The sequence below is a fragment of the Pezoporus wallicus genome, unplaced genomic scaffold (genome assembly GCF_028554395.1).
Source record: "Pezoporus wallicus isolate ANWC-B61680 ecotype Strahan unplaced genomic scaffold, APGP_CSIRO_Pwel_v1 contig_3710, whole genome shotgun sequence".
In the NCBI taxonomy this organism is placed as follows: Eukaryota; Metazoa; Chordata; class Aves; order Psittaciformes; family Psittacidae; genus Pezoporus; species Pezoporus wallicus.
In genome coordinates, this window is record NW_026640315.1 from 1,843,979 (window position 1) to 1,869,389 (window position 25,411).

General features: G+C 39.3%; 1 protein-coding gene across 5 annotated transcripts in view; it reads left to right on the top strand.

Moving 5' to 3' along the window:
• The window catches only part of STXBP4 (syntaxin binding protein 4), a 66,237-nt gene extending 45,135 nt beyond the window's left edge, over positions 1–21,102 (top strand). For 3 of the 5 annotated variants that reach the window (XM_057418527.1, XM_057418530.1, XM_057418526.1), the window contains 2 exons: positions 5,487–5,544; positions 20,587–21,102. In XM_057418527.1, the coding sequence (XP_057274510.1) occupies positions 5,487–5,544; positions 20,587–20,698 (170 nt within the window). In that variant the 3' untranslated portion in view covers positions 20,699–21,102. Of the gene's footprint in view, positions 1–5,486; positions 5,545–7,863; positions 7,989–20,586 lie in introns of those variants that run through there. The other 2 variants (XM_057418529.1, XM_057418528.1) reach the window with 2 other exon arrangements.
• Positions 21,103–25,411: the final 4,309 nt, after the last annotated feature.

A 25,411-nucleotide genomic window follows, 5' to 3' on the forward strand; every position in this document is an offset into this window, starting at 1 on the left:
ATTGTAACTTGATAGGATGTAATTGTTTTAATAAGAGATTAATGAGTTTGCCAGCATAGACAGGTCAGTATCTTATGATTAATAAGAGATGGGAAAACACAAGGTCACCATGCCCTGGACATCCAAAGAAAAATATTTTCCCTGAAGCATGTTTTCTAGGATCAAGACCAAAAGGAGACAAGCCAATGTGCCAACCATATTCTGAATTAGCACAGATTTCAGTTGCTGGTATTTCCCAGATGTCTCCACTTGAAAACTGCTTACTCCATCTTTGCTTTATTGAATTAACAACAACAAAAGCAAAAGAGCAATTTCTTTATAATAGGATTTGATATATGAAAGAAAGGAAAGGCATGGCCCCTTAGCAGACCATTATTCATAAAATGAAACACATTTGTTTGTGGGAAGAGCCCTTGAAATGATCTGAAGAATAAAGTGGCACACAAACAAATGCCAGAGTGCGTGCTCCCTTCTGAAAGCTGTTTTTCTGAACCCGCGTTTTTATATTCAGTTCACAAATAAGTAGTAAAATACAGTATGTGTTATTGACAGCCTCAAAAAATAATGAGCCTTTCATGCCTGCACCTCATTGAACACACCTGATAAGCAAGGCTGGATGTTTCTCCAAAAATTTTTGCTTTAGCTGTGCCAAATTGCCTGACTCCAAGGAATTCCTCTGCTGGTCTTGCATCGTCTGTTACCTCTAGTCTCCTATGTGGGATATTGCCATATTCCTGTAGCACTCAGGAGCCCAAGAGCAGCTAAAGTAGCATCAGCAAGTCAGCTTTTCTTCCTCTTTGCATTGCCTACATAGCTCAGAGTGAAGAGGCAAAGGCATTTGGGATCTCAACTAACAAATTTTACATCATTATTGAGGCCATGTGAGGAAGGTTTAAGTGTTGGTAAGAGCTGGAATTGGTGGGTATTGAAAAGAGATCAGAATTCAAAACCTCATTTGTCAAGTGACAGAGGAAGCTGTTCATAATGTCCTTTAGCAAGTCTTGCGTATCGGAAATACTTTTATCAGGTAATTTCTGTTTCTTAAAAGAAGTAAACATTTTTGAGAACCTAAAGTATAAATAAATTATAAGGAGGCAAATACAGGGTAGTTCGGAGCTAGCTTGTGCTCTTTTTGTATACGTACCTTAAAATAAAGTATGTATAACTGGAGCAGTCAAGCTAGGTAAAAGGATACATGAAAAAAGACATCCCTATTTCAGTAGTTGGTCAAAGAATGTGTTCATTGTAAAACAGAATACTTGTACTATGTGGCTTTTCAATTCCAGAGAGATATTACCTCCCTTAAGCACAATACTTAATATGAGTTCCAGACAAGGTGGTTTAATGATACAAACATAGGATTGTTTAGCCTTAACAGCAGCCAGTTGTAGCCAGACATCCTTTTTATGGTGGATGACAAAGCTGTGAATGCTACTGGAAATAAGTTCCTGCTTCACAAAAGAGTTTTGAGGTGAGATTATCCCTCTGGTAGGCAGCTATCCCTAAGCACTCTTTTCAAACTCATCAGTACTATTTGTATGACTGCTTATAATGGAAGCAGGGTTTTAGTCTGGCCTTAAGGTCGATATAAAGCACTGGACATGCTTATATTGAAGCATTTAAATAGTGTCACTTTGGCCAAATCTGGATAGAGTCCTAGTGAACAGTAAATTTTTGAGCAATTCTTGCTATAGACTCAAAATCTCTTATTTCCTTTGAATAATTCTGTCAGAAAAGAAGAAAAATAAACCATATTTGAACAGCAGTATTTAGATGTTAGGGAAATAACTGTCAGTTTTGAGCCAGCTGAACATTCAGGCTATGGGATCTGCTTTTATTACTTTCATCTGCTCATCTCCACATTTCTTTCACTTTAATATTTTCTTAACTAATATACTGGGAGAAAACCCCATCCAAGTACATTACTGCACAGTTTCTAGCTTTGATAACTGTCCAGTAAAATGAGGCTTTTTCCTAATATCTGTATTTTCCCCCTTCTTGCTTTGGGGACATACTTTGATCAAGCTGTATGCAGCTTTTATTGAGGAAGTGTGTATACTGGAAACAGTAGACAAAATCTTCAATGTCTGTTGTTTCATATAAGTTTATAACTTGGGCTGATGCTGATCTTTCTCCTTACTGCAACCAGCCAAGTGTCAATGCTGATGCATTCTCTGTCCTTTTAACCCCAGGAAGTGATACAGATCGATGCGATCCACCCTTTATCAAGTGTCAGGAAAATTTTGCTTGCCCTAGGGTTTCATTTCCTTTCAGCTTTATATAATGTTAACTTTACAATCGTGTTATCACAGCAGGCATCTTGCAGCCAAGGAGGCAGGCAGGCACCGGGGGTTCTGCCTTGCTGCTCGGTAACCAGCTCACAGTTCTGGTATACAGATGACAGCAAGTGGTTTCTTGTTTTAATTCTTCACATCGAATTATAGAAATCTCCTTTGCATTAACCCTAATTAAATGCATATACTTAGTGGAAAATAATGGTAGGTTACGATGTATTTTGGCTAACGCTCTCTCAGGAGACTGTTCATTCTGTTTGGGCAAAGGATGCTTTGGACTGTATCCATTTCTTTTGCAGGCATAATCACTTTTGCAGTTTTACCTTTTCTTTACCTTGCAAAAGGTAAATAGTCACAAATATTTGAATAGGAAGAAGTCCTGTCTTTTCTGCTGAAATTCCTTTCAAATGTTGTAATTCTCTATTTTTTTTAAGATGATATATGCAGACAACTGCAGCCAAGATATATTATTCATGAAGTTTCATCAAAGACTGCAGCAAGTCACAGAAGAAATTATAAATATGTAGGAAACCTAAGACTGCCAGGGTTTATATAGGCTAAATCTTGTATCTTTCAGACTGTATTTCTGATGGTTTGAGCTCCTGTACCTCCCATTTACTTCAGGTTACAGCTTAGCAGTCTTTCAAAGCAAGTCCTAGGACAGGCAATAAATCTGACCCTGGAGGGTGTGAAAAAATAGAGCACTAGGAAGTAGATCAACTTATGAATGATTCATGGAGAAAGGAGCTTGAAGGAAGTGAAGATGATGTCTAGGGAAACACGATGCAAAACATAAGAGCCTTCTGGCTACCATGGGAAATACCAAGAGATACAAGTACAAATCTAACCATGAAGGAAATGAGTAAAGGGAACAGCAGTGAAAAACGAGTGGAGAAAAAGTAAAAATGTGGAAAAGAAAGGCATTAAAAAAACCTGCAGATGTAGGTGGAACTTTGACGCATATAAAGAGTGGATAGGATATACAATCTAATGCATATATAGTCAAAAAGGCAAATAAAACTGTAGAGATATCTCTGGAGTTTAATTTATAGGTGACAGATGCATTCAGTGTTTTTGAAAAGCACAGTCTTTTGTGTTAAGAAAAGAATACAGAGCATCAGTTTTCATTGCTACCTACGTACCATTCTTCATTTAGAAATGAGAAAAAAAGACATAACTTTAATCAACTCTCTAGTGAAAAAAGGGTTATAATCACTGATGAATGAAACAGGTGATAGAGGGGATCCGTGTGAGCACAGAGCAGATGCTGAGGTTCTATTTATAATTTAGAAGAGATGTTCTTATTTTGGGTATGCACGTTGCATGCAGGCATGAGGAAAGGCCAGGGCAGATGGAAGCAATTGAAGGATGAACCCTATTGCCATTTAAATGATTAGAAAATATCCATGTTGAAGGAAGGTCCCATATTTCATGGGAGAGGAAGAACTTGTGATCATGTCTAGCATATTTGTGACTTGAAACATCCTTTTCTTTCTTTCTTTATGATGGAGTCAGAGCCTGAAAACTGTTATGCAGCAACTACCTTGTATTTAAAGGGAAGTAGCTGTGGATTATTCTCTCTGAAAGGTAGTAGGTGGCATGTTTTGAGGAACAGATTGTATAGCTCTGTTCTAAACTGAAAATGGGAAGAAGTCTGAGATAAATGACTAATATGGGGTAGAAATGAAAGGAGAAGTAAGCCAGTGAGCTTTTTGCTTTTCAAGCTGTACTGAACAGTAATGGCGCTGTTCTACAATTTCTAATTCTCAAATTTCCTTCCTGACTTCTGGAGTTCTGGCTGACTGACTTTCTGCTCTTCACTTGGTACCTACAGGTATAGTTCCTTCTCAGATGGTTTATACCTGCTTCACTGTGCCAGGTCATGATTCAGTAGCTGTAATGACTGTTTATCTTTGAGAACTGAAGTTAGCCCTTTCCGGACTGGGAAGGACCACACGAAAGACAAAGTTGTGACGATGGGAGAGAAGAAAAGGAGCCTTTTGAGAAAGAAGTTCCAAAATAAACATGTGTGCTTAGGGCATTCCTTGGTATGAAGCAGCTTTCAAAGATCATCTGGTGCTTGCAGGCCAGCACATTTTCCAAATAAGAGTTTTAAATCTAAAGCAGGCTCACAGATGGTTCTAATGAGCTGGTCTTTGAGATACTGTGACTTGCACAAAAATAGTTTAACTCCTAAGACACATTTTGAGATGGCTTCCAAGCTAAAGCACTTCCAGAATAAGTTTTCATGCATATTTTAATTTCATATACATATTTCTAGTCTCCAAGAAAGGGGGGTTTTTCAGGACCTTTCACTTTATCTACATTACAGTGCAGTGTCACAAAAGCATCCATCAGGAGCATTTTTGCACATTGACTGATGCTTCTTTCTCCAGCACTTTTCAAACCCTACAAAGAGCTGGTATTGAGTGAACAGTAATTGAAAAGGCAGAGGTTTGCTATGGAAATTTAGTTTTTAAAGTGATATGGTATTGTACCCTAATAAAAGTATTATGTATTACTGATCAGTCTCATGGATAGGACTTTCAACCTAAGAACAACATCCAAGATTGAGTTTTTAAGATTAGCGTGACTGATTACATTAGTGTAAATCACAAAATTAAGCAATGCATTTAGTAAATTAACCTTTTTTAGGATATATAACAGAAATATCTGTACATATTTTCTCCAAATCTGTCTCTGTGTGGAATTTGTGCCTAAATCCCCACAAATTTTGTATAAACACAAAAGTTAGTGAAAAAAACAAACGGCAGAGGATTTCATTCTGCCCATACTACTACCTTGTATCGTTATTAGCATCTGTATTTAACAGCTGTAAAAACAGACCTCAACAGAAGACAGGCACAGGAGGGGTTTGGTCACTTTATGTAGGTGTAAATTACAATATAAAGTTCAAAAATACTTAATTACTACACTGTGATTTGACCAGCCTGTCAGCTTCTGCAAAAGAAATGCTAGTCATGGAAGTATCATGAAATGGTTTGTAGCTTTGCAGCACAGCAAACAGTTATTAAATTGTATTGTTTAAATTATTTTGTTACAAAACAGCAAAAATTATAATCTTTTTTAGACATGGTTTGAAATGACAGCATTTTGATTTATATCATCTCAAAACTATGTTCTTTGAGTCAGTTAAGGTTTGAAACATCTTATTTCTTTATTTCATCTTAGGTCTGCCTTACGGATGGGAGGAAGCTTATACAGCAGATGGAATCAAATATTTCATCAAGTGAGTACTTCTGGGGGAAGATGGGTCAGAGTTGAAGTAAAAGCACATTAAACATATTTTAAACCTAGAATTAATGGAAAAATGAGTAAAATAACAAAAGCTGCCATCTGCTGTATTTGTATCTTTATTGCCAGTATCACTTGTTCTTTCCTGGGTTTTGTGACTTCATTGCGCAAAGGTTCCTAGAGGGTCAGTCACAAAACCAGCTGAAATTCAGTATGAAATGTGTGTCTCAAGCTTTCACATGGGTTTGAAAAACCGCCTGCAATGTTGAGAGCTTCCCCAGTTCTGTGTTAGACCCTATAATGGACCCAGGAGGTAAGGAAGAAAAATCTTGTCCCCTGAGTGGTTTACAGGTATAAATACCAGGTTTTAAAAATGCCCTTATATTTTGGAGGAGTGGAAGAATTCTTTTAGATTTTTAGAAAGTAATGCTGTAGTTTCATCTAAATCTAGTTACTCATAGGTTTTTGTGAGGTCATATCCTGCTCCATTGTGTGGAATAGGTTGTTGTGTTGCTGCAGGAGGGTGAAGGAACAGGAAAGAAAGCGTTTAGGTACATTTATCAAACAGTCAAGAGTTTTCCAACTGCCATACCATTCATGTAGAAGAAAAGTCATTATCCTCTAGTCTTTACACTTCAGATGATACATGGAAGTTTACTAACTTGAGTATCACCAAATACTGACATTTCATGGTATCACTGCTGCAGGTTAAGCAGCTTCTATTCCCTTGATCATGTCACTGAAGCTGCACCAGGTGCAAAAGCCTTCTCTCATATTCTGCATATATATTTTTTGTTCCTGATTTCTACCCTGTGAAAATGATACCTCTGGTGTCCATAGGGCTTGCTTTCTATGTTTTCACGGGACAAAGACAAAGCCATACTTTGCATAGTGGCGTATTAGGAATACTCATAATAACTAATGTGAACCTCACTGAGAGGTGCTCAGGGTGGACACTGCACCAGGGAGCAGTTGTTGTGCAGCCAAAAACCAAATTACAGGCAAATGTTTTGCACCAGGAGTTACCTGGGACTTTTCAGGAGATGTTGCAAACAAATTTCTCCGAGCTCTCGGGAGGCTGGAGCAGAGGAGAGGTGCCATTGATAAGATGTTACAATCACACAGCGGCTGAAGCATAAAGAAAACCTCCACAAAAGCTTCAAAGGCAGTAATCATTTGGAGATGTGATCATCTGGGGAAAGAAAAAACAGAAAAGGGAAGCACTAAGCTTGGGCCCTTGTTACAAAGCTTTTCTTGGCTTTCCTTAACGGTAAGGTTTCCGTAGTGATCACTTTTCTGACAGACTAGAAGAAAAAATGCTGTACAAATACGTTAGTTACAAAAAATGGGGGGGGGGGGGTGGTGTATTATATGTTATAACCAAATCCAAACTGTGGTTTCTATCCTGCTAATGTCAGCAGGATATAATAATACGCCTGCTAGATAGAGAATTGAAAGCTTTTTTACAAAGACCTGCTTGATAAAAGCTGTAGGAGTTTGTTGTAAGCTATAGGAAAGGTTTTCTTTCAGTTGTATTCTCTGATGCTGGAGGAAAGATGCATGAAAAAAGGGGTAGTTCCATTGTGTGTTCCAGAAGCTTCTGGAAGTGAATTAAACAAGTATGTTGTTGTTGTTTCAGAATATAGTGAAAAATAACTAATATAATAGGGATTTTTTATTATTCCTTTAAAAGACTAGAATAATTGGTGAAAAATATAATTCATCTCCATTGCACATTTATCATGAATCATTGTTGAATGAAGAGTAAGTTATTCTTGCTGCTGAAATTGGCATATTGATTAATTCTTATAGGTGCAGGAAGCCCCTGTTTTGCAGGTGGACTTCCACAGTCTCCTCGAAGACAGGAAAGGCAGCAAATCAATTTTTGCAGGCAGATAGAATTACTTTTACCCCAAACTGTTATAAAAGTCACATAAATAGCAGTGAAGTTTATGTATGGGCGAGCCAAGAGAAGCAGGGACATTGCTTTTCCTTTATTTCAAACCCACTGCTCTGTTGTCCTCGACTCACCCCGTGGTGCCTCGAGCTAGATGTATTAAAGCAGACATGGTTTTTTCTGCAGAGGTTTCCAAGCACACGGTATATGATACTGCATTCCAGCTCTAATCAAAGGGTGGCTTTTCTTTCAGACAGATGTAGGTTACTACATGGGATTTATACCAAAATAAATTGTAGGAAAATAACTTAGGAAATGAAAGTGAATTAAAAGCCAATTTCATAGCAATGGAAATAAAAGCAAGAGCAACTATTAAAATAGAGCACTTATTTCCTTGGTCTCCATCTGTTCGTACAGGGAGCCATTATAGGACAGTTAGAAAGGTGGATGCTGGATTCTGTTCTGGGTAAAACACTTGCAATACTGCAGGTTTATACCTGTGTAATTGGAAACTGAGATTGAAGATAGTATCATCTAGCAATAATAGCAAATATAATTTAGAGGAGGAATAGAAGAAATCTCATTTTCTTCAAACATCTCGCCTCTTTTTTTGCTTCTCATATAAGTGCTTATCTTGGTGACTCAGCAGAAAGCTGGATTTGCTGAAAATGTGCAAGAAATTTCTTCCAAAGTTCTGCATTTGGACACTGACCTATATTGCAGATGTGACAGTAAATTCAGATGAGCAACACCAGCATCTCAGCTAATGTAGATCATAGAATCATAGAATCGTTAGGGTTGGAAAGGACCTTAAGATCATCCAGTTCCAACCCCCCTGCCATGGGCAGGGACACCTCACACTAAACCATGTCACCCAAGGCTTCATCCATCCTGGCCTTGAACACTGCCAGGGATGGAGCATCCACAACCTCCCTGGGCAACCCATTCCAGTGCCTCACCACCCTCACAGTAAGAATTTCCTCCTTATATCCAACCTAAACTTCCCCTGTTTAAGTTTTAACCCATTACCCCTTGTCCTGTCACTACAGTCCCTAATGAAGAGTCCCTCTCCAGCATCCCTATAGCCCCCCTTCAGACACTGGAAGGCTGCTATGAGGTCTCCACGCAGCCTTCTCTTCTCCAGGCTGAACAGCCCCAACTTTCTCAGCCTGTCTTCATACAGGAGGTGCTCCAGTCCCTGATCATCCTCGTGGCCCTTCTCTGGACTTGTTCCAACAGTTCCATGTCCTTTTTATGTTGAGTACACCAGAACCCTCATTTGTAGATGGCTTGCACGTTACCCCCACTTGCTGAAACTACAGATTTTAATTCAACACTTGACATGAAAAGGCTTTTAAAGGAGTTTTTGAGTATCTGATCTTTGCTTGTTAAGGACTCATGAATGTTCTTCCCTCTTCTTAATGTGCTCCTAGGATTTCAAATGATAGTGCCTCAGTTTTCCATCGTTACCTGTCCTATAAAGTTCTGCATGTCAGTCTTTGTGGCAGGCAAGTAAAATCTATCTGTTTTAATTGCAGAGAAGGGTATGAAGTCACCTTTCATGACCACTGCTAAAAGATTCTATTCTGAATGGAGCCACCACGCTGGTGTTAAGAGCTCTTAATGCAGTTCATTAGAATGGAATTAACTGAGCATTGTAATAAGGCATCATGGTAATTAATATTCATTTTAACTATTTAAGTATTTTGCTTTCATCACTGTTTCCTAATTACAGTGTAAGCCAGGCTGTTTGCATGCTTGAAAATTCATACCTCTTACTACACTTTGTAATGTGTATGAAGTCAGCCTGAGAACGTTAACCGTTTAGAGCAAGGAGCAGCATTGCCAAGTCTCTTGTTTCTAACACTGAATGTTAGATTTCAAGATGAAAATCTACCCAACACTGAAAGTACCCTTTTCCATGAGGAACTTTGCTTCAGGTGCATCTTAACAGCTGATCCTTTTCAGTAGGATTTAAGCTAATTGTTTAAATGGGGATTAGTGGAATACTTGATACTTTACAACCCTGGAACTAATACTGTAACCTTCTTGTTCCCTCTGGCTGTGAAGTTTCATTCTTTGGTGTTTAGAACAGCCAAAGCCACAGGGTGCTTAAAAGTATTTCAATGCTAGTTCACTTCCATGTATACAAACAGATAGACAAACGTTATAATTCCCGAAGTGTAGCCACAAATAAACTGATCTTACATGCAAATTGTCAGTTTTCTTATTACACAGTTAGGCTGGGAGGCTTTATAGGAGCTGCAGTGGCTCTGTTTAAATCCACAGCAGTTTTACAATATGCTAAGGACAATCAAGTATTATTTTAATTAGTAGTTGCCTTCAGTTCCAACATGCTTTATTGGGCCATCAAGTAGCTGAGTCCATAAATCTGTATGTTATAAATCTAATGCAGTAAACACCCCAGAATGGAATCTTAATGGCACAGAAGCTTGAGAGAGCTTGCTGTGAAATTTCCATAAATATCTCTGAAGGGGGTGTAGCAATATGAAGTGCATGAGAAATCAGAGTTTAAAAGAAGCAAACCAGCTGGCTTGTGTTACACACTAAAGTGAAACCCACTTATGTGAATAACTGACATGAATAAAACATTTACATGGCTATATCCTAAGGAGCTGAACAGCTCTCTATACCTCCTGGGGAAAGCTGTATTTTGTCCATGCATCCTCACCTCAAGACAATCTTTGAAATCACCTCAGGAAATCATTTCAGTCTCTCAGTAAGTCGTTTTCAATCAACCAGGTTGCTAAGATCAGCCACAAGTGTGAGAAAACTACATTTTAGACTGCTGGTGTGTCAAACACATGATTCTGTGCTAGGCATTAAGGTCGTGTATAGGTTTACCATGAAATAGCAAACAGTAATGCCATCCCCTCTGAGTTACACCTCTGTATGCATTGGAAAATAAGTGAGTTCAAGTGTCTTACTAATATAACAGCAGTTATCAGAAGGACAGATATTAAGCCAGTTGACTAAAAGGTAGGGATTGGGTTCATTGCCAGTATAACTGCTTTCCTGCTGCGTAACTCTGCATTACTCTGCTGCTGGAGAGTAAAGGTTGAATTTGGCCCCAGATATGTTTTAAGATAAGCTGGCATACTTTAATGGAGACAGCAAACACTTTTATTTTGCCTGTATCAACACAATCAGTCATTCATACCTAGCATCAGATTTCATGCCCCATCAGTTAATGCGTAATAGAAACACATTACTGGTGCCCGTTTCCTCACCAACTTACATTTCTCATTTCCTATCACTGTTTGTATCAGACAGTTTGGTTAAGAAGAGTTGAGATTCTGACCTCATTTGCTCAGGGACAATTGAATGCATCCTAATGGGGGTTTTGGCAGTCCATTACAGTTCCAAAATCATATAATCAAATCATAGAAAAGTCCAGATTGAAGGGATATCTGATTTGATGTCTGTGAAAGTCCTATTCAGAGCCCTGTCAAGCCAAGTGTTGGGTATGTCCAGTGAGGGAGATTCTGTCAGCTGTCTGGGCACGCTATTCCAATGTTTAGTTGTTTTCAGTGAAGAATGCCCCAAGCTTTCTCTGCTCGAGGCTGAACCCTTTTCCCAATTCCTTCAACATTTCTTCCTGAGCCAAGTTCTCCAACCCTCTCCAACCTTCACTGGATCCTCTCCAATTTTCCCATTGTCTGTCTTGAACTTGGAGGACCAGCGTTTTGAAAAGACCCCACACAATAAGGTAAAAAAACCCATATATCAATATTAATTTTTTATTTATTAGATGATTAAGGCTGTTCTGTTGCTAGAAATGAAATTACTGATTTTCTAATAGAAATTCCTGTCCCAAATAGTCATTTTATTTGTAGATCCCAGAAGCACAATGGGGCTAATGAGCCCTCATAAAGTATCACCTGCATCCAGATGTGTACAATGCACTGACCAGTCAGCTGGGAGGTATTAGGATGGGAAGAGTTTTGTAAGGAAGAGAAAGTCTGTCTTGTTCACTTTTAAAGCTAGTCATGTGGCTGTTTTTGCCTAGGCTTAGTTCAGCACTTCGGTTGTATTCTCTGGCATTAAAAGTCCTCATGGAAGTGATGGAACTGTAGCAATGCAGACAGAAAGTGTATTCTGTCATTGAGCAGATTTTGTGAATCAGTAACTTCTGGGTTTGATTTTCAAATAGGAGAAAGTGTGCAGGCATAACTGCTCTGCAAGTGAAGTATCATGTATGGTAATTGATTAATGGTTATACACTGGTGCTTTAGGATCACAGAGGAACAGTATAAAAAATCATAGCTGGGACACTGTAATTTTTTTACCAGAAACCCATTATAGTCAATCTCTTCCATCCTCCCACTCCGTTCACCTTTAACATATGGCAGCTTTGTATCATGGGACTGGCACCTAAAATTAGGTAGGGCCTTGCTATTCTCCATCCTACTCCTACCCACTCCTTGCATATGTGTACAGTTTGTAAGGACCAGCTGTGAATTTTGCCCCTGTAAACACTGTTCTTCTAGCATTTTAATAGGACTGGGTTCCAACTATTCCGCATTAACTGTTGCTTTCCTCAGACACATTCATCTTAAATTTTCCTGAAAGACAAGGAAAAGTTTCCAAGTATTTTAAACTTTCGGGATCTTTTCCCTTAGATGCATTAGGGCCTGTGATGTTTTCTGTCTTACAACAAAAGGGAAATGGTAATAACGTGATTTAGACTTTCAGGAGTTTCATATGGAAGCACTGTGTGCTTCAGTGTAACAAAATAGGCAGTGAAGGTGCCTTCATTGTAAAGTATAGAATTTGGTTCATGTTAAGTAGGAGCCTGAAGTCAATACTTGTAAATGCAGATAGATAAAAACCATACATGGCATGTTCTGGCAAAACAGGCTGCCACTTCGAAAGCCAACACATCATACTTACCTTTTATAATATTCTGTTTCATTTGGTTTTGCTTGGGAAGGAGCCATCATTAATTTTACTGAAAGGTGGGCATTCATGGAAACTGTTTATGATTTTATGACTGAACTAAGAATAGCAAAGCATGTATGATAGATGAAGAACTTCTGTAGTGTAAACTTCGATGGTTTAGAAACACTAAAGGTATCATCATAAAAGGAAAGTGAATCAGAGACGATTTTGCTTACTGCATGCTAAATTGAATAAACAAAGCTGTTCCCTTCTTACTGTTACTCTACACATTTCAACTACATTACAAAAGAAGGACCCAAAACCCAACATAGTGAGGTATGTTCAGTTTTGCCTCTGCTGTCCCATTCCATTATGTGCTAATATATTACAATATACTAGTTATCTGCAGGTTATCTAAATAGTGGTTGGAGATGCCCTTCCTAAAAGTAATCAAGTTCAACAAAGTTCAGATCATAGCAGAGCTGATCTAGAAGTGGACTTCTATATGTTCTACTGAAGTTTCAGAGTTCAGAGGAGCAAACTAAGCAAAGCTGTGATCTGCCAGACTGAACGTGCAATTGAAATCCCTCTGGATTGAATCCAGTACGAGCTCTGCTCCCAGCCCCCTGTATAGCAGTAGGCAAGTCTGTTACACCAGAATTATCAGTTATCAAAATCATTGTTGTAGGTGTCTCCATCGTAATAACTCTGATGCTCTGTGAGTAGAAATGGGGTATTTTGAGGCATGGCGTGCTTTATGTTTTCACTGAGTTCAAAGAAAGATGCAATTAAGTTGCATCTCTTAAAACTGGAGCTCCTGTCTGAAAGTAAAGAGTAGTTATATAGTCACAAAAAGTTGCAAATATTTAAATAAAAGTGGCTCAGGAGTAGCTGTTATTACTACTTTTTAATGTAGAATGATCCAAAGCGCTCTGCATCCATCAGCTCCACATCAGTTCAAACACTTTCAGATGTAACTGTATGAATTTGGGTAATCCTGGCATTGTTCTTTTTGATTTTTAAATAACTAACTTGAGACATCCCAGAGAACTTCTGTTTTCATGAAGTGTTAATGCTTGCCATCTGAAGTACAGGACTTTGCTGTGTCTCAAGCTGGTCACCAGGAATAAATATATCCAGAAGTAATAGTCCTCTTCCGAAAAGTGTACCTCCTACTTGTTCTTTGTTCACAGTCCCTGTAGAGTAAAGAAAGAGCTCTTATTAAAAGACCCAGCCATGACTTAGTGCAAGGGATTTTGCTATCTAAAAAATCATGATGCCTTATAGATAGGCAAGATCCAAATTCCAAATAATTCCTAAGGCTTAGGAATGGTTGATTGCCTGACATTTGTGTTGTAGGGAACTCAGCGTCTCTGATTTTCACTGAAATCATTTTGCATGACTATAAGGAAAATAATCTCAGATGTAAAACTAGGGAACTTGGTGTTGGATTTTATGATAACATGAGCTTGTAACACAAGAATGTTAAGACCTTAAGCTGCTTTTTGTTGGGCAATCTTTGTTTGGTTTTAGTATCAAGAACCAAACTGGAGAAACAGGAAACTGAAGCTGGAAACTGGTGTCTTTCAGCTTCCACAGACACTGCACACTGACCAGGTTCTGGGCTGTCATAAGGCAGCAGTTAAAACATCTTCTGTGAGAAAACACATGAAACTGAGATTATTTGTTCACTCTAGAGCTGCAGATCCCACTGAAATCAGTGTGATGGGTTTGTTGCCTCTGCTGGGTTGTTTTACTCTTACACTGATGTGACCCAAGGTTTAACTCTTCCCTACTTCTGTGAGCAGGACTGGAAGTGTAAAAGCTCAGACTCCTCATTTTCCTTTGTTACGGCAGGATTTGGCACTTGGGGAATAATGTTGGGGAGAGCCATAAGAAGCAGAACAATGCACAGCGGGGGTTTTTCAGTATGTGCTTCATCTGAAGCATGGGCCTAAGCCACTGCTCTAGCTCTGTTTCACTGTAGTACCCGTATAGTTTAAACATAAGCCTTGAGCATGCTCTGATGCATTTGCAAATCAACTGCACCAGATTTTTTATGATCACTTAAAGACACAGGATTAGGAGTAACTGCATACATCAAGCACTTTTAGACTAAGAGCAGATGGCTAATACTGGGGGGAGATAGATTTCAGGTAATGCTTTAAAACTGAAAAGTCTGCATATCCTATCACTCAGACCTTTGGGCATATTCAGCCTTGGCTCAGATCCTCTATTATTACTGGTTTTATCTTTAGATTGGGTCATTTGCTTATTGTTGGCAATTTTTAATGATACAGCACACTATTTGGCTATATAAATCTTCTTCCTAGTGATTACTGCTTTACAAAATTGCTCATATTTCTTCTTAGTAGACAAGAGTTTAATCAGTTTAATCAAGGAATAAATAGCGAGACTGTCTTCTGGGGCTTCATTTTATATCCTTCAATCTTTAATTAATACTCAAGCAAAATCTGTGAACCCCAAGGGAAATACAGGAAACGATTTTGCCTCCTTAGGGCACGGTTCCATGAGGTGACAAGTGATCTCGATTTTATTGCAGACAATAAAAGTTGAGGTCACTGCCTTCTTAGGACCTGCCCAGCAACTCCTGGGGTACTATTACATGTGGTATGTTCCTTGTGGAATGCTGTCTTGAAAGAGGGCACAGTGTAAAACCAATTTTAACAAAAAGGGGAAAGAAAAAAGAGCTTTTAATTTCAGATAATCTGATTTTTGATAAATACAATGCAAAAACCGTTCCCAAGCTGCCTGTAGGTTCCGTGTCTGGAAACTGTCTTCCCTAAATGCTCTCAGGGCTGATTGATTATACTTGTTTTATTTGTTCTAATTGCTTATCTACTAAATTAAAATCCTTCAGTTACAGCTCAGAACAGGTTATTCCTTGCAGATCCTCACAGCATTTGCTCTTCAAAACAACAGGAGTTTTCTGTTGCTTGATTTGGTATTCCCTTAACAGCATTTTCAAGGAGGATACCAAACACGGAAGGCGTCACAACTGGGTTTGCAAGCATGTGATAGCTCTAAAAGCTTATTTCATGATAAACGTTGACATAGAAGAAACAAAAGATTAATAACAGGATCTATTTTTGATGTTACGCTTTCTTATTATGTAATGTTTCAGAAGGTACATAAGGAACATCGATCCATGGCCCAAGCGACTTGCATTAGCAAGTTAGAGAAGTATGAGTAAAACAGAGATGAAAGAGCCTGGTACTTTCCCAAAGGTGCAAAATTTGGGACAGTGAGTTTTAAAGAGAAGAAAAGGATCTTTGCAAAGCAAAAGGCTGTTCCAGGCTCAAAGGGAACAGAAACAGAAAGCCCCAGCAACCAAAGACAAAGGCAGTAATTAAAACAAATCTTGCAAAGCTGTGTGTAGTCCAGCAAGCAGCTACACAGGGAGATTCTGTGCAAGAGCAAGCAAGGAAGATGATATAACCTCTAGATGAAGGATTAGGTTTCAGGATCTTCATTCAGTGGCATTGTTCTTTGTTTTCCTGTTGCTCTGGCTCTCATTAGCCTCCAAACCACCACTTTATGGGGGCCTGCATATGAGTGTGTAACAAAGGAACACATAATCTCCCGTATTGCTATCCTCTAGCAGATGGGATATACTCCTGTCACAGTAACTTCAGAATTTCCCACTGGGATAAGTGTATAAAAACTAAAAATATGGAGTACATTTCTGGAAAGTATAGAGCACGTCCCCTTCCAACCCATTACATCTGCATCTAGCAGTGTTATTTGCTACATTTATTTAATGATTATTTCAGTAACAACAGTGAAAGCTCTAAGGGTAAAGCTTTCAGAGCTGTCAGCAGTATGGCACTGTGACAATGGCTTTGCAAGGGTTTTCAGATGAGCATAGATCAGTAAAGCCTCCATCAAGCATCAATACTCTAGCTGAGCATTACTGCATTCTAAAGGATAATGAAGTTTGGGAAATATGAAAGTAAGATAAGAAAGATGAAAAGTATAGCAAAATTACTACTGTGCATTTAGGTTATGGGGTATGTTCATTTAGGGAGGAAAATAGCTACCTTGGAGTTTGTGTTATTTCATATGAGCAGAGTCCTGCTTTCACTTTCATCATCAATACAGCTCAAGTTGGTAGAGAAGCAAAGGGTTCATACGAGGCCAGAATTGGGCTTTCTAGGTTCAGATGCAACTAAATCCTGCCTGGTCTCTAATGAGTACCGGTCCCTTCATAGTATGAGAGTTTTACTGATTAATTGTTTAAGTCTGCATTTTGTCTCCTGAACAGGTGTCAAGCAAATGGGTCTTGCACGAGATTGCTCCTTGTAACACAAAGTAACCCTGGTGAACTGGAAAAATTCATCCGGGTGTTATGAATGTCAGCCCATGTCAAAGGGGGGAAAAAACCCAACTTCAGATATTGCATGATTGCTTTGTAGCTCGGCATCCTGTGCAGTGACCTACAGCAATTGTATTGTCTGCAAGATGTGAATCCCTGTTAGGCTCCAGAGTCTGGCCCTAGTAAAAAGCACATTTTGATGATGCTCAAAGCTAACAAAGGTACAGGCGTTTTTTCCATTAGTTTTGCTTTGAATTTATCTTTTCTTAAAAGATTGAGGTTCTCATTTTAAAAGAAAGCATTTTCCTTGCAAAGAAGTAAGAATCAGAAGGAGGTTAATTATAATGGTATTTTAAGTAATTCACTAGCATTTCTTTGCCAAAAAAAAATTGTGTTCTGATGTTTTGTTTTTCCAAGCTCTAAAATTTCTCCTGCAATTTGCTAATGTTAAAAAGATAGAATAAGCTACTGACATATTTCCAGATCAAATGCTTCTGTTTTCTGACAATAAATTTGGCTGCCCTCCGATAGCAATGACTTGTTTGAAAACCTAAAAATCTTTAATTATTGTTAATTGCCCTGAAAATGTGAAATTAATCTTTTGAACAGGAACCTTTGCAAATGGAAAACATTTTACATCTAGGATTTGTAGTGCTGGCTGTCCAAATATTCCTTCAATATTCAGTTTTATCGATTAACCAAAACCTAGAGATAGATTTGAGTTCACTTTTTATAGCTGGCCCTCAGATGTGAATCGGAGAGGATGTATTTCTAATACAAGAATGTTCTGCAAACCATTAAATCTGGGATTATCTCCTCGGACTGATTATGTCAAAGCTCTTTAGCCACAGCACTTTTGGAGAGCTAAAAATAAATTGGGGGCTGGGGGAGAGGTTATACATTTATTCTGTACCTAAATAATGTGTGCATATTGTGTGTGTCTGTTGACAATGTGAGACACGGTATCTGGACTTCAAGTTTATTTATAAGAGTTCTTTTCCCAGTGAGGATTTTGGCAATGGGTTTTAAACAAACTGTCCTAGAAGGAGCGTTCATGGGATAAAGTCTAGAGCAAGTTTAAAAGAACTGAGCTCACATCAGAAGCATTCAGAGCAGATTGACATTAGAGCAAAATTTGGCCTCGTATTTTGCAAATGGATGAAAATAATTCTTTTTTAACAGTAATTAACCAATGTTACGCTATCGAATGTAGACAATAGTAACCCTGATTTCAGTGCCACAGATCTGCACTGTTGAAGAGCTGGATGATTTTTGCACTGAATTTGTATGAGACCAAAATCAAGTTCTTAGAGCAGTTAACAGGAAGTTAGGCATGCTCTCGTGTGCCTCCTGGGCCTGAAGTATGTAGGAGGAAAATCTTGTGAAGAATAAACACTTAACAAAGAATTTTTAGTCGGTTACATTTAAAGACCTGTGGATGCTTTTCCACATAACCCTTCTCCTGTGCAGCTTCTCCCATTTCACAGGATTGATACATGCTCATAAGCAAAGAGAGCTAAGGCTGTAAGTACACAGCAGGTCATGCTACGTGGGGAAGCCAAATGGGAAAAAATAGACTTTACAAATCATTTTGTTCTTATTTAAATTCAGCAATGGATTGCTGAGAAATGGCTCGATAAAGGCAAGCAATATAAACACTTAAAATAGTACTGCAGGCAATAAATCTTGCATTGGCAGAGCTGGAATGGATGGAATCCAGTTTATTCAGCTCCCATGATTCCACAGGTATTGGAGGGAGTTCTGTGTTGTTATGCCGATAAATGAAATCACATGCTGGGACTTTAATTTAGAGTGCTATCTTCTGTATTAAGCCATATTGATTACATTGTTTAATTTAAAATATATGGCATTTCCTGGTATTACAGAAAACATTGCAGAAAAATACAGCAAAGATATTTTCCTTTGTATATTTACAAATACAAATATATTCATACTATATGTAATATAAATATGAATGTTTCCCTGTCTTGTGGGATAATGGGACTCATGTTCTTGATTAGACTGATGTTATTCACAAATCTCATAAAACACTGTAAAAGGACTCTTCGTATCCTTCATTGTTGGCTGTTGTCTGGCTTTCTAAAGGTAAGCATTGGAGGCTGGGAAAGTTGCTCTCATTGCTAGCAAAATATGGTACCTTCACTTTGTTAGAATAAAGTGATTACTGTACTTGAGAATGGTCAGTATCCGCTGCGTTGTACTTTCTATAGCTACAGGCTGTTCTTACTTCTGTGTCTACAGCTCTGATGAGGTGATGCACGTTTTTGTAGTATAAAGGAATGGAGTCCATCCAGTGCTTCTCTGACCAAAAAAAAGCACTTTTGAATTGTTTCTACACAAAACTGGAGCTTTTGTGTTTGGTTTTATTTAAGGATAAGAAGTGAGGATATGGCCTTTATCTGCCACATTTTGTTTACCTTGATTGGTCCTTGCTTAGGCGTTGCTTAAGTTGATGTAGTGGCTTAACTAAAAAATTACCAGTTCAAAGATAGGTCTGTTCACCAGCTGGAGATGTGATTTGTGTTAGCATCATACCTACCTCTTGTGAACAGTATTGTTGTCCTCATTATATCCAGCTTAAGCTCAGTATACCGAAATGAAAGGTGTGAATACAAGGTCAGATCATACCATGATCATGTTGAGTGGAATAGCGATTCCCATACCCATAACATTGACTCAATTTCCTGCTTTAACCATATCCATTTCCATAGTCGGATACTCAAGTGAGCATTCCTGAAGACAAAGACAAAATCTGTTTTCACTTAAAAAGGTAAATCTAGAGTAGTTCCATCATGGCACTTCATGTTTAATTAAACCAGTGCACCTCAAAGGTGAGTATAGGCATGGGCTTTAGGTGAGCTCTATGTCAGAAGTTGTGAGAAGAGCTCTTTGCATTTTATGGTGTATATTATATGTACAATATTTTTCTGCTAGTTCTTGTAATGAACTTATATTACAAAATTCATCTTTGCACTGACTTGACTATGAAAACTGTGAATTTATTAGCAAGATTTTTTTTTTAAGTGAAAAGAAGCTATTTCCTTTATCAAGAACACATTATTCCAGAAGGGAGAAGAGGCTGTGTCTTGCCCACACACAGTATGGCTAGTGTGCATACTACCAACCATAAGGTGTGCAATGTTCTCACCCACAAACAGTAAGCATATTCCATTTATCTGTCCTTACTGAGCCTTGGTCAGCTTCTTGCCATTCATACAGAAGTTTACCAAAAACTATAAAGCAGCTTAAACTGCATGTCAAATGTAGGCTTTAAGTCTTCAGAAGTACCACTGACTCCCTTTTCTTACACGTGTAAAGACTGCGGAAGCACATCCAGAGTCTGGTCTAGAGGACATGTGAAGAATATTGTTCATTTATTCATCAGCCTGTTTCTGCAAGAAGAGGAAGGACTTAATGATGCTACAGTATTAGTTCATGTTCTAACAAATTGAGTATATTTCTATGATGTGATTCCACATTTGGTCAACTTCCTCTTGACCGCTGTGCCTCAGGCTTTGTCAGGTATGATGGCAATGTTAATACCTGTGTCAATACCTGGAGTTTTTTAAGTCTTTGCTACTCTGGGCTGTACAGTGTTGCTGGGTTAATTGTCTACAGCTCCATTATCAGGAAGTATCACCAGGCTGTATCGGGAGTCTCCTACAAAAGCATTGTCTCTAATGCTACTTTGGTCCAATTTCTAGCACCCAGAAGGCTCCATGTCTTGTTTGTAGAAATCTCATAGTTAACAAGAAAAAGAGGATTCTGTATTTGAAAGTGTTGTAATCACCATGACAACTCCAGGCTCCATCTTGTATTTCTTGCTTTGAAATTGGTAAACCTCTTTTGTGTTGCTAATAGCATTTCTTGTTTCTTTTTAGCCACGTGACACAGACAACATCATGGATCCATCCCGTAACAAGCGCCCTAAGCTTGCTTTGCTCTGAGGATGACGATGAAGGAATAAGACAGCTTCCCAGGTCCAAGAGCTGAGGACATCTGTTGACATTGTTGTAGTTCGTGTAGTTCCAGTACACTAGTGAGAAGATGCACACTTTCTGCATACTTTCTAGCCTAATGTTAATAGTACTTGATGATGTTTCTCCCTTTTAAGTCAGAGGAAGTTCTGCCATTTTTTAGCTGGGTTTATTGATGGGTGCTACAGAAGATGCAGGCACTGCAGAAGTCTCCCTTCAGTCCTTAATCTGTTACTATTCAGTGTCTAGGGACCAGTCTTATCTTACAGCCCAATCCAGGCTTTTCAAGACATCTCTGTTGGCTTAACTCCCCTGACCTGAAGTGTAATTTTCACAGCTTTGACCAGCATGAGAGTTAAGATGGGACCACTGGTTGTAATTTCACGTGCTGGATTCCAGCATGGTTGACTTGAAAGCTGCAAGGTGACGTGTGGTGGGGTTTTGTTAACCAATGCTAGTGAATGTAATGAACCTTTTCTTTAACTACTGAAAATCTTTATTTTTATGGAAGACACTTGTGAATAAGCTTTGCTAATAGAAATTCATCAATTTATTACAAGTATTGGAGCCCTGATGACTTTTAAGACAAATACTTCTGAAGATTGGTGGTTGGGCTTTAGAAAAATGAGTCTTTGATAAGTTGTCAAGAAAAAGGAACAGTTTGGTAAAGGACATCATACTCTGTCAACAATGTGAGGCAAGAATGAGAATTATTCTACTTTTGTACTCTGCTAAACCGGTACATACATGCATCAAATACTTCAGTGGAAGCTGTGAAGTTTCAAGTACAATGAAACCTGTGAAACCACCTCCAGGATCAGCAGAAATCAGTCACCTCCTCAAAGTTGGTCTTTAAGTAGAACAAAATCATTTTGTACTCATTGGTGATGTGTTAAAGAGGATAAAGAATATGCCAGGAGGTGCTGGTGCAAGCTAATGAGCAGGTTTCACTGTACCTTGATAGCACAGGGTATTTTAAATCTCATTATTCACAGCACAATGTATGATGTCAGCTCTCTGAAATATATGAGTTTATGCTGTGTTTCTCTGGAGGCTCTTTACATATGTGTGTATGTATATAATACATATGGTAGGTGTTGATTAATGAACGAAAGACAGATCTGAAACTTTGCAGAAGTTTCTCATCATACTGATGAGTACATCAAAGGAGAACTCTATCTCTGATCTTCAGCCTGAGATGGGTAATGCGATTGTATCCGTGTGAGGGAGGACAGGCTGCAATCTGCCACTCTTAAGGACTTGAGAACCCCACTGGAAAGGTTCAGGCTCGCTCCTGCACTCCAGGTCACCTCTGCTGGCCGATACAAAGGGATGGGGCTGTGCAATCACAGTTTTTGAGGTCTGTCTTCAGCAGGTGTAGCACTGGATTTAAGTCCTTTTTCTCTGAGGAATGGATAGAAAGCCCTGACTAATTTGCAGTTCTGGTGCCTATGTCCTGCTCTCTGTCCTTACCATTACCGAGCTGTGCCAAGTCAGGCACACTGTAGCTGTTGATCCTTTTGAATCAAAACGAATAAACCTTCTTTTTTTAAATCCAAGTCAAGTCTCTTCTTTGAATGGCAGTGCAGTGATCTGGCCTGGGAGCTGTAGAGCACATCCCCAAATGTTCTTCCCAGAGGAACAAAGTGCAGCTCATGAAAGAGTTTTTTGCAGGCTTTGCTGGACGTGGATGTCAGGATACATGGAATAAGCAACCAGAAAAAAATCTGTTTTGTACTTTTAACTAGGTCAGAACCAAATTATCCATGAATCTACACAGGTGGTGTGGATTAGGAAGAAGAGCTTGCTCAGCAGACCTAGAGTAACCTGTATTTCTAAGAAAACTCCTCATAGCAATAACACATAAATGCTTTAGCCATATTTTGCTCCAGTGGCTCCTATGTGCTTCACAGAACACAATCTGAAGGGACAGAGCACGTGCTCCAGTTTCAGGGTTGGACGCTCTGGAAGCATTTTTATTTAAAGCCCTCTTCTGAAAATGGCACGGACTCATCACCCATAGAGGATATTTAAGGTTTGGAACTCCTTGTGATATTTGCTGTAGCTGTAGTAGTTTGGATGCTTTATGACAGGCACCCTGAGTTCATATGTCCGTGATACCCAGACTGCATATAGATTCCAGTTTTACAGTTCTGTTTGAGAGGCTTTAATCTCCACTTGACCCTCACAGCCTTGACTTATCCACTAGTGGCTTTGTGACAGCCAGCTGGGTGCTTCAAACAGCAGGAGCTATTTGGAGACAGAGGTTATGGATCAGGCAGGCTGCATGAGCGGAGACTTTCAGAGAGATATTTAAAGCACTCCTTGTGCAGGGTGAGCTGGAGGAGGACAGCTGTGCCCATTGCCTTGCCCTTCCCAGGGAGCTGGTGACGATCTCTGGCTCGGAGCGCGCAGTGCTCAGCCTGCTGTGCACGAGAGGGGGAGAAACCGAGACACGGCGCTGGCGCGCTGCCTGCTCTGCTTGCTGCCTCCACCCACAGAGAGAAACCTGGAGACGATTCCTCCCTCTGCCTCATAAATTTGCCTAGAAATTAAAGACGTTAGAAACAGATCTCGGCTTCTCTCCGGCTTCTCCTCCAGTGCGCAATTACCTCTTCAGATAATCCACTAATTCAGATTCTCCGTTATTGAGACTACATTTTCATACCTACAATCTCCAAATGTTCCAGTCTATTTTTGTACGCCGGCATACTTGTTTCCTAGGTTATTTCTCTCTTAGCTCCCCTTGTCTCTTCCTTTCTGTGAAACAGTTTGTGGAATTAATTTTGATTCAGATGAACTGTGTATACTGAGACAATGGTTCTAGGATAACTTAGGATTTGCAAGGAGCAGTTGTCAAAATATACAACCTATAAACAATGACTCTCTGTTTTTATTCCAGAGGAATAAAAAAAATAAGTGGAAAAGAAATGAAAGTGCACGTTATATCCTTTAAAATAATGAGACTACAGCTAATAATGGCCCCAGGGCCATAAATTGTTCTTGCACCTCTATTTATTTTCTATTTAAAGGTGACATTGTGATAAATACTGTTGTGCTACACGCTGGTGTTAATCTTTACCTGAATACTTGCACCCCACTGCCCTTTGAATACTGCAAAGAGCCAGTAAATTTTAAATGGCACATTCTCCCATCAGGCAAATAGCTTCACACAAATAATACCTACACAGGCGTATTAGATACGCGGCTTCACAGGTGCTAAATAACTTCCTTGTAACACTACTCAGTGCCTCAGTAAATTAGATGTTCCTTTGGTCAACACCATCATAGAATCATAGAATAGTTAGGGTTGGAAAGGACCTTAAGATCACCAAGTTCCAACCCCCTGCCATGGGCAGGGACACCTCACACTAAACCATGTCACCCAAGGCTTCGTCCAGCCTGGCCTTGAACACTGCCAGGGATGGAGCATTCACAGCCTCCCTGGGCAACCCATTCCAGTGCCTCACCACCCTAACAGGAAAGAATGTATCAGATAAATCAATATGTATCAGATAAATACAAGCACACATACATGAGTGGCCATTCCATAACCATTGCTTAAATACTCACAGAGTAGCCAGGTGCGTATGTGCTGGCCAGTGCACAGCCACAGTGCCCTGCAGTGCCTGCACTGTGCTTTTCTACAGTGAAGTCTACAGAAAAGACACTACTCTAAGCTACATAAAGACAAAAATCACTGTAGATTTTTATGATCAGTCAGGGTGGAGGGATGACACACCAACAGTTGCCATTTGCACATTTAGTGCATAACAAGGACCACCTTGGATGCAACCTTAGAGCACTAAACCTGCCCTGATGCCTTGGGGGCTCACATGGGTTTGTGACAGTGCCAGGCTCTGTACAGAGAATTTCACTGTCATTCTCAACTAGTGTTACTCTCAAAGGATGATCCCCCTCAGCCTCTGCCTTGAAATCCCTGTTTAATACCATCCCCTTTAAAACCATAACTGATGCAGACTGCAGTTCCTCTTTGTTCCCAAAAGCATTGGTGGCAGAAGTCTCTTGTGTACAGATTTTGGTGGAAGAAGGTACTTTATTCTGATGTAATTACAGTACAAATCACTTCTTTCCATTGTGCTTACTTTGTAGAGCTGTTGTAGGCATGCCATGGGACAGAACTCCCAACGGTTGGCCAGGGAGAGAGAGAACAAATCCCACTTTTCCTGCTCTTACAAAATCTGTCAGAATTACCAAAACCCAACTTCTAAAGGAAGATAAAAATCAAACCTGCCTTGTTACAGTTCCTGTGCAGGTCTCCGTGGGGCCTCACCTACTTTATTTACACTCCCTATGGTAGTAGTTCATAGAACAAAAGCTAATGGCATTCTAGCTAGGAATAAGTTGGAAGCTTTAGCCTCTACTGTAAATTAAGGATTAAGAAATCACACTAAAATGAGAAATACAATAAAATAGGGGCAATTCCCATAACTCATCATTTTAGCTGGTTTAGTTGAGAAAGTATTTGCTTTGTGCACTCTTCCCTGTTGGGTGGCCTCCTCTGCTCCTCAGAGGAAGTGGCACTGGAATTACCTCGAGCACCCACTGCCGGAGAGCACAGTTCCATGTGTGTTTGGCCGTGGAAGATAAACCTCAAAAGCCAGAGACAGGCTCAATCAAGGGAAGTGTTTCACTGGGGTTCATCTATCCCACGTAACCTTTACCATCTATTTAAACACTTCTCGTGACTGGCTGCTTTATGAACCTG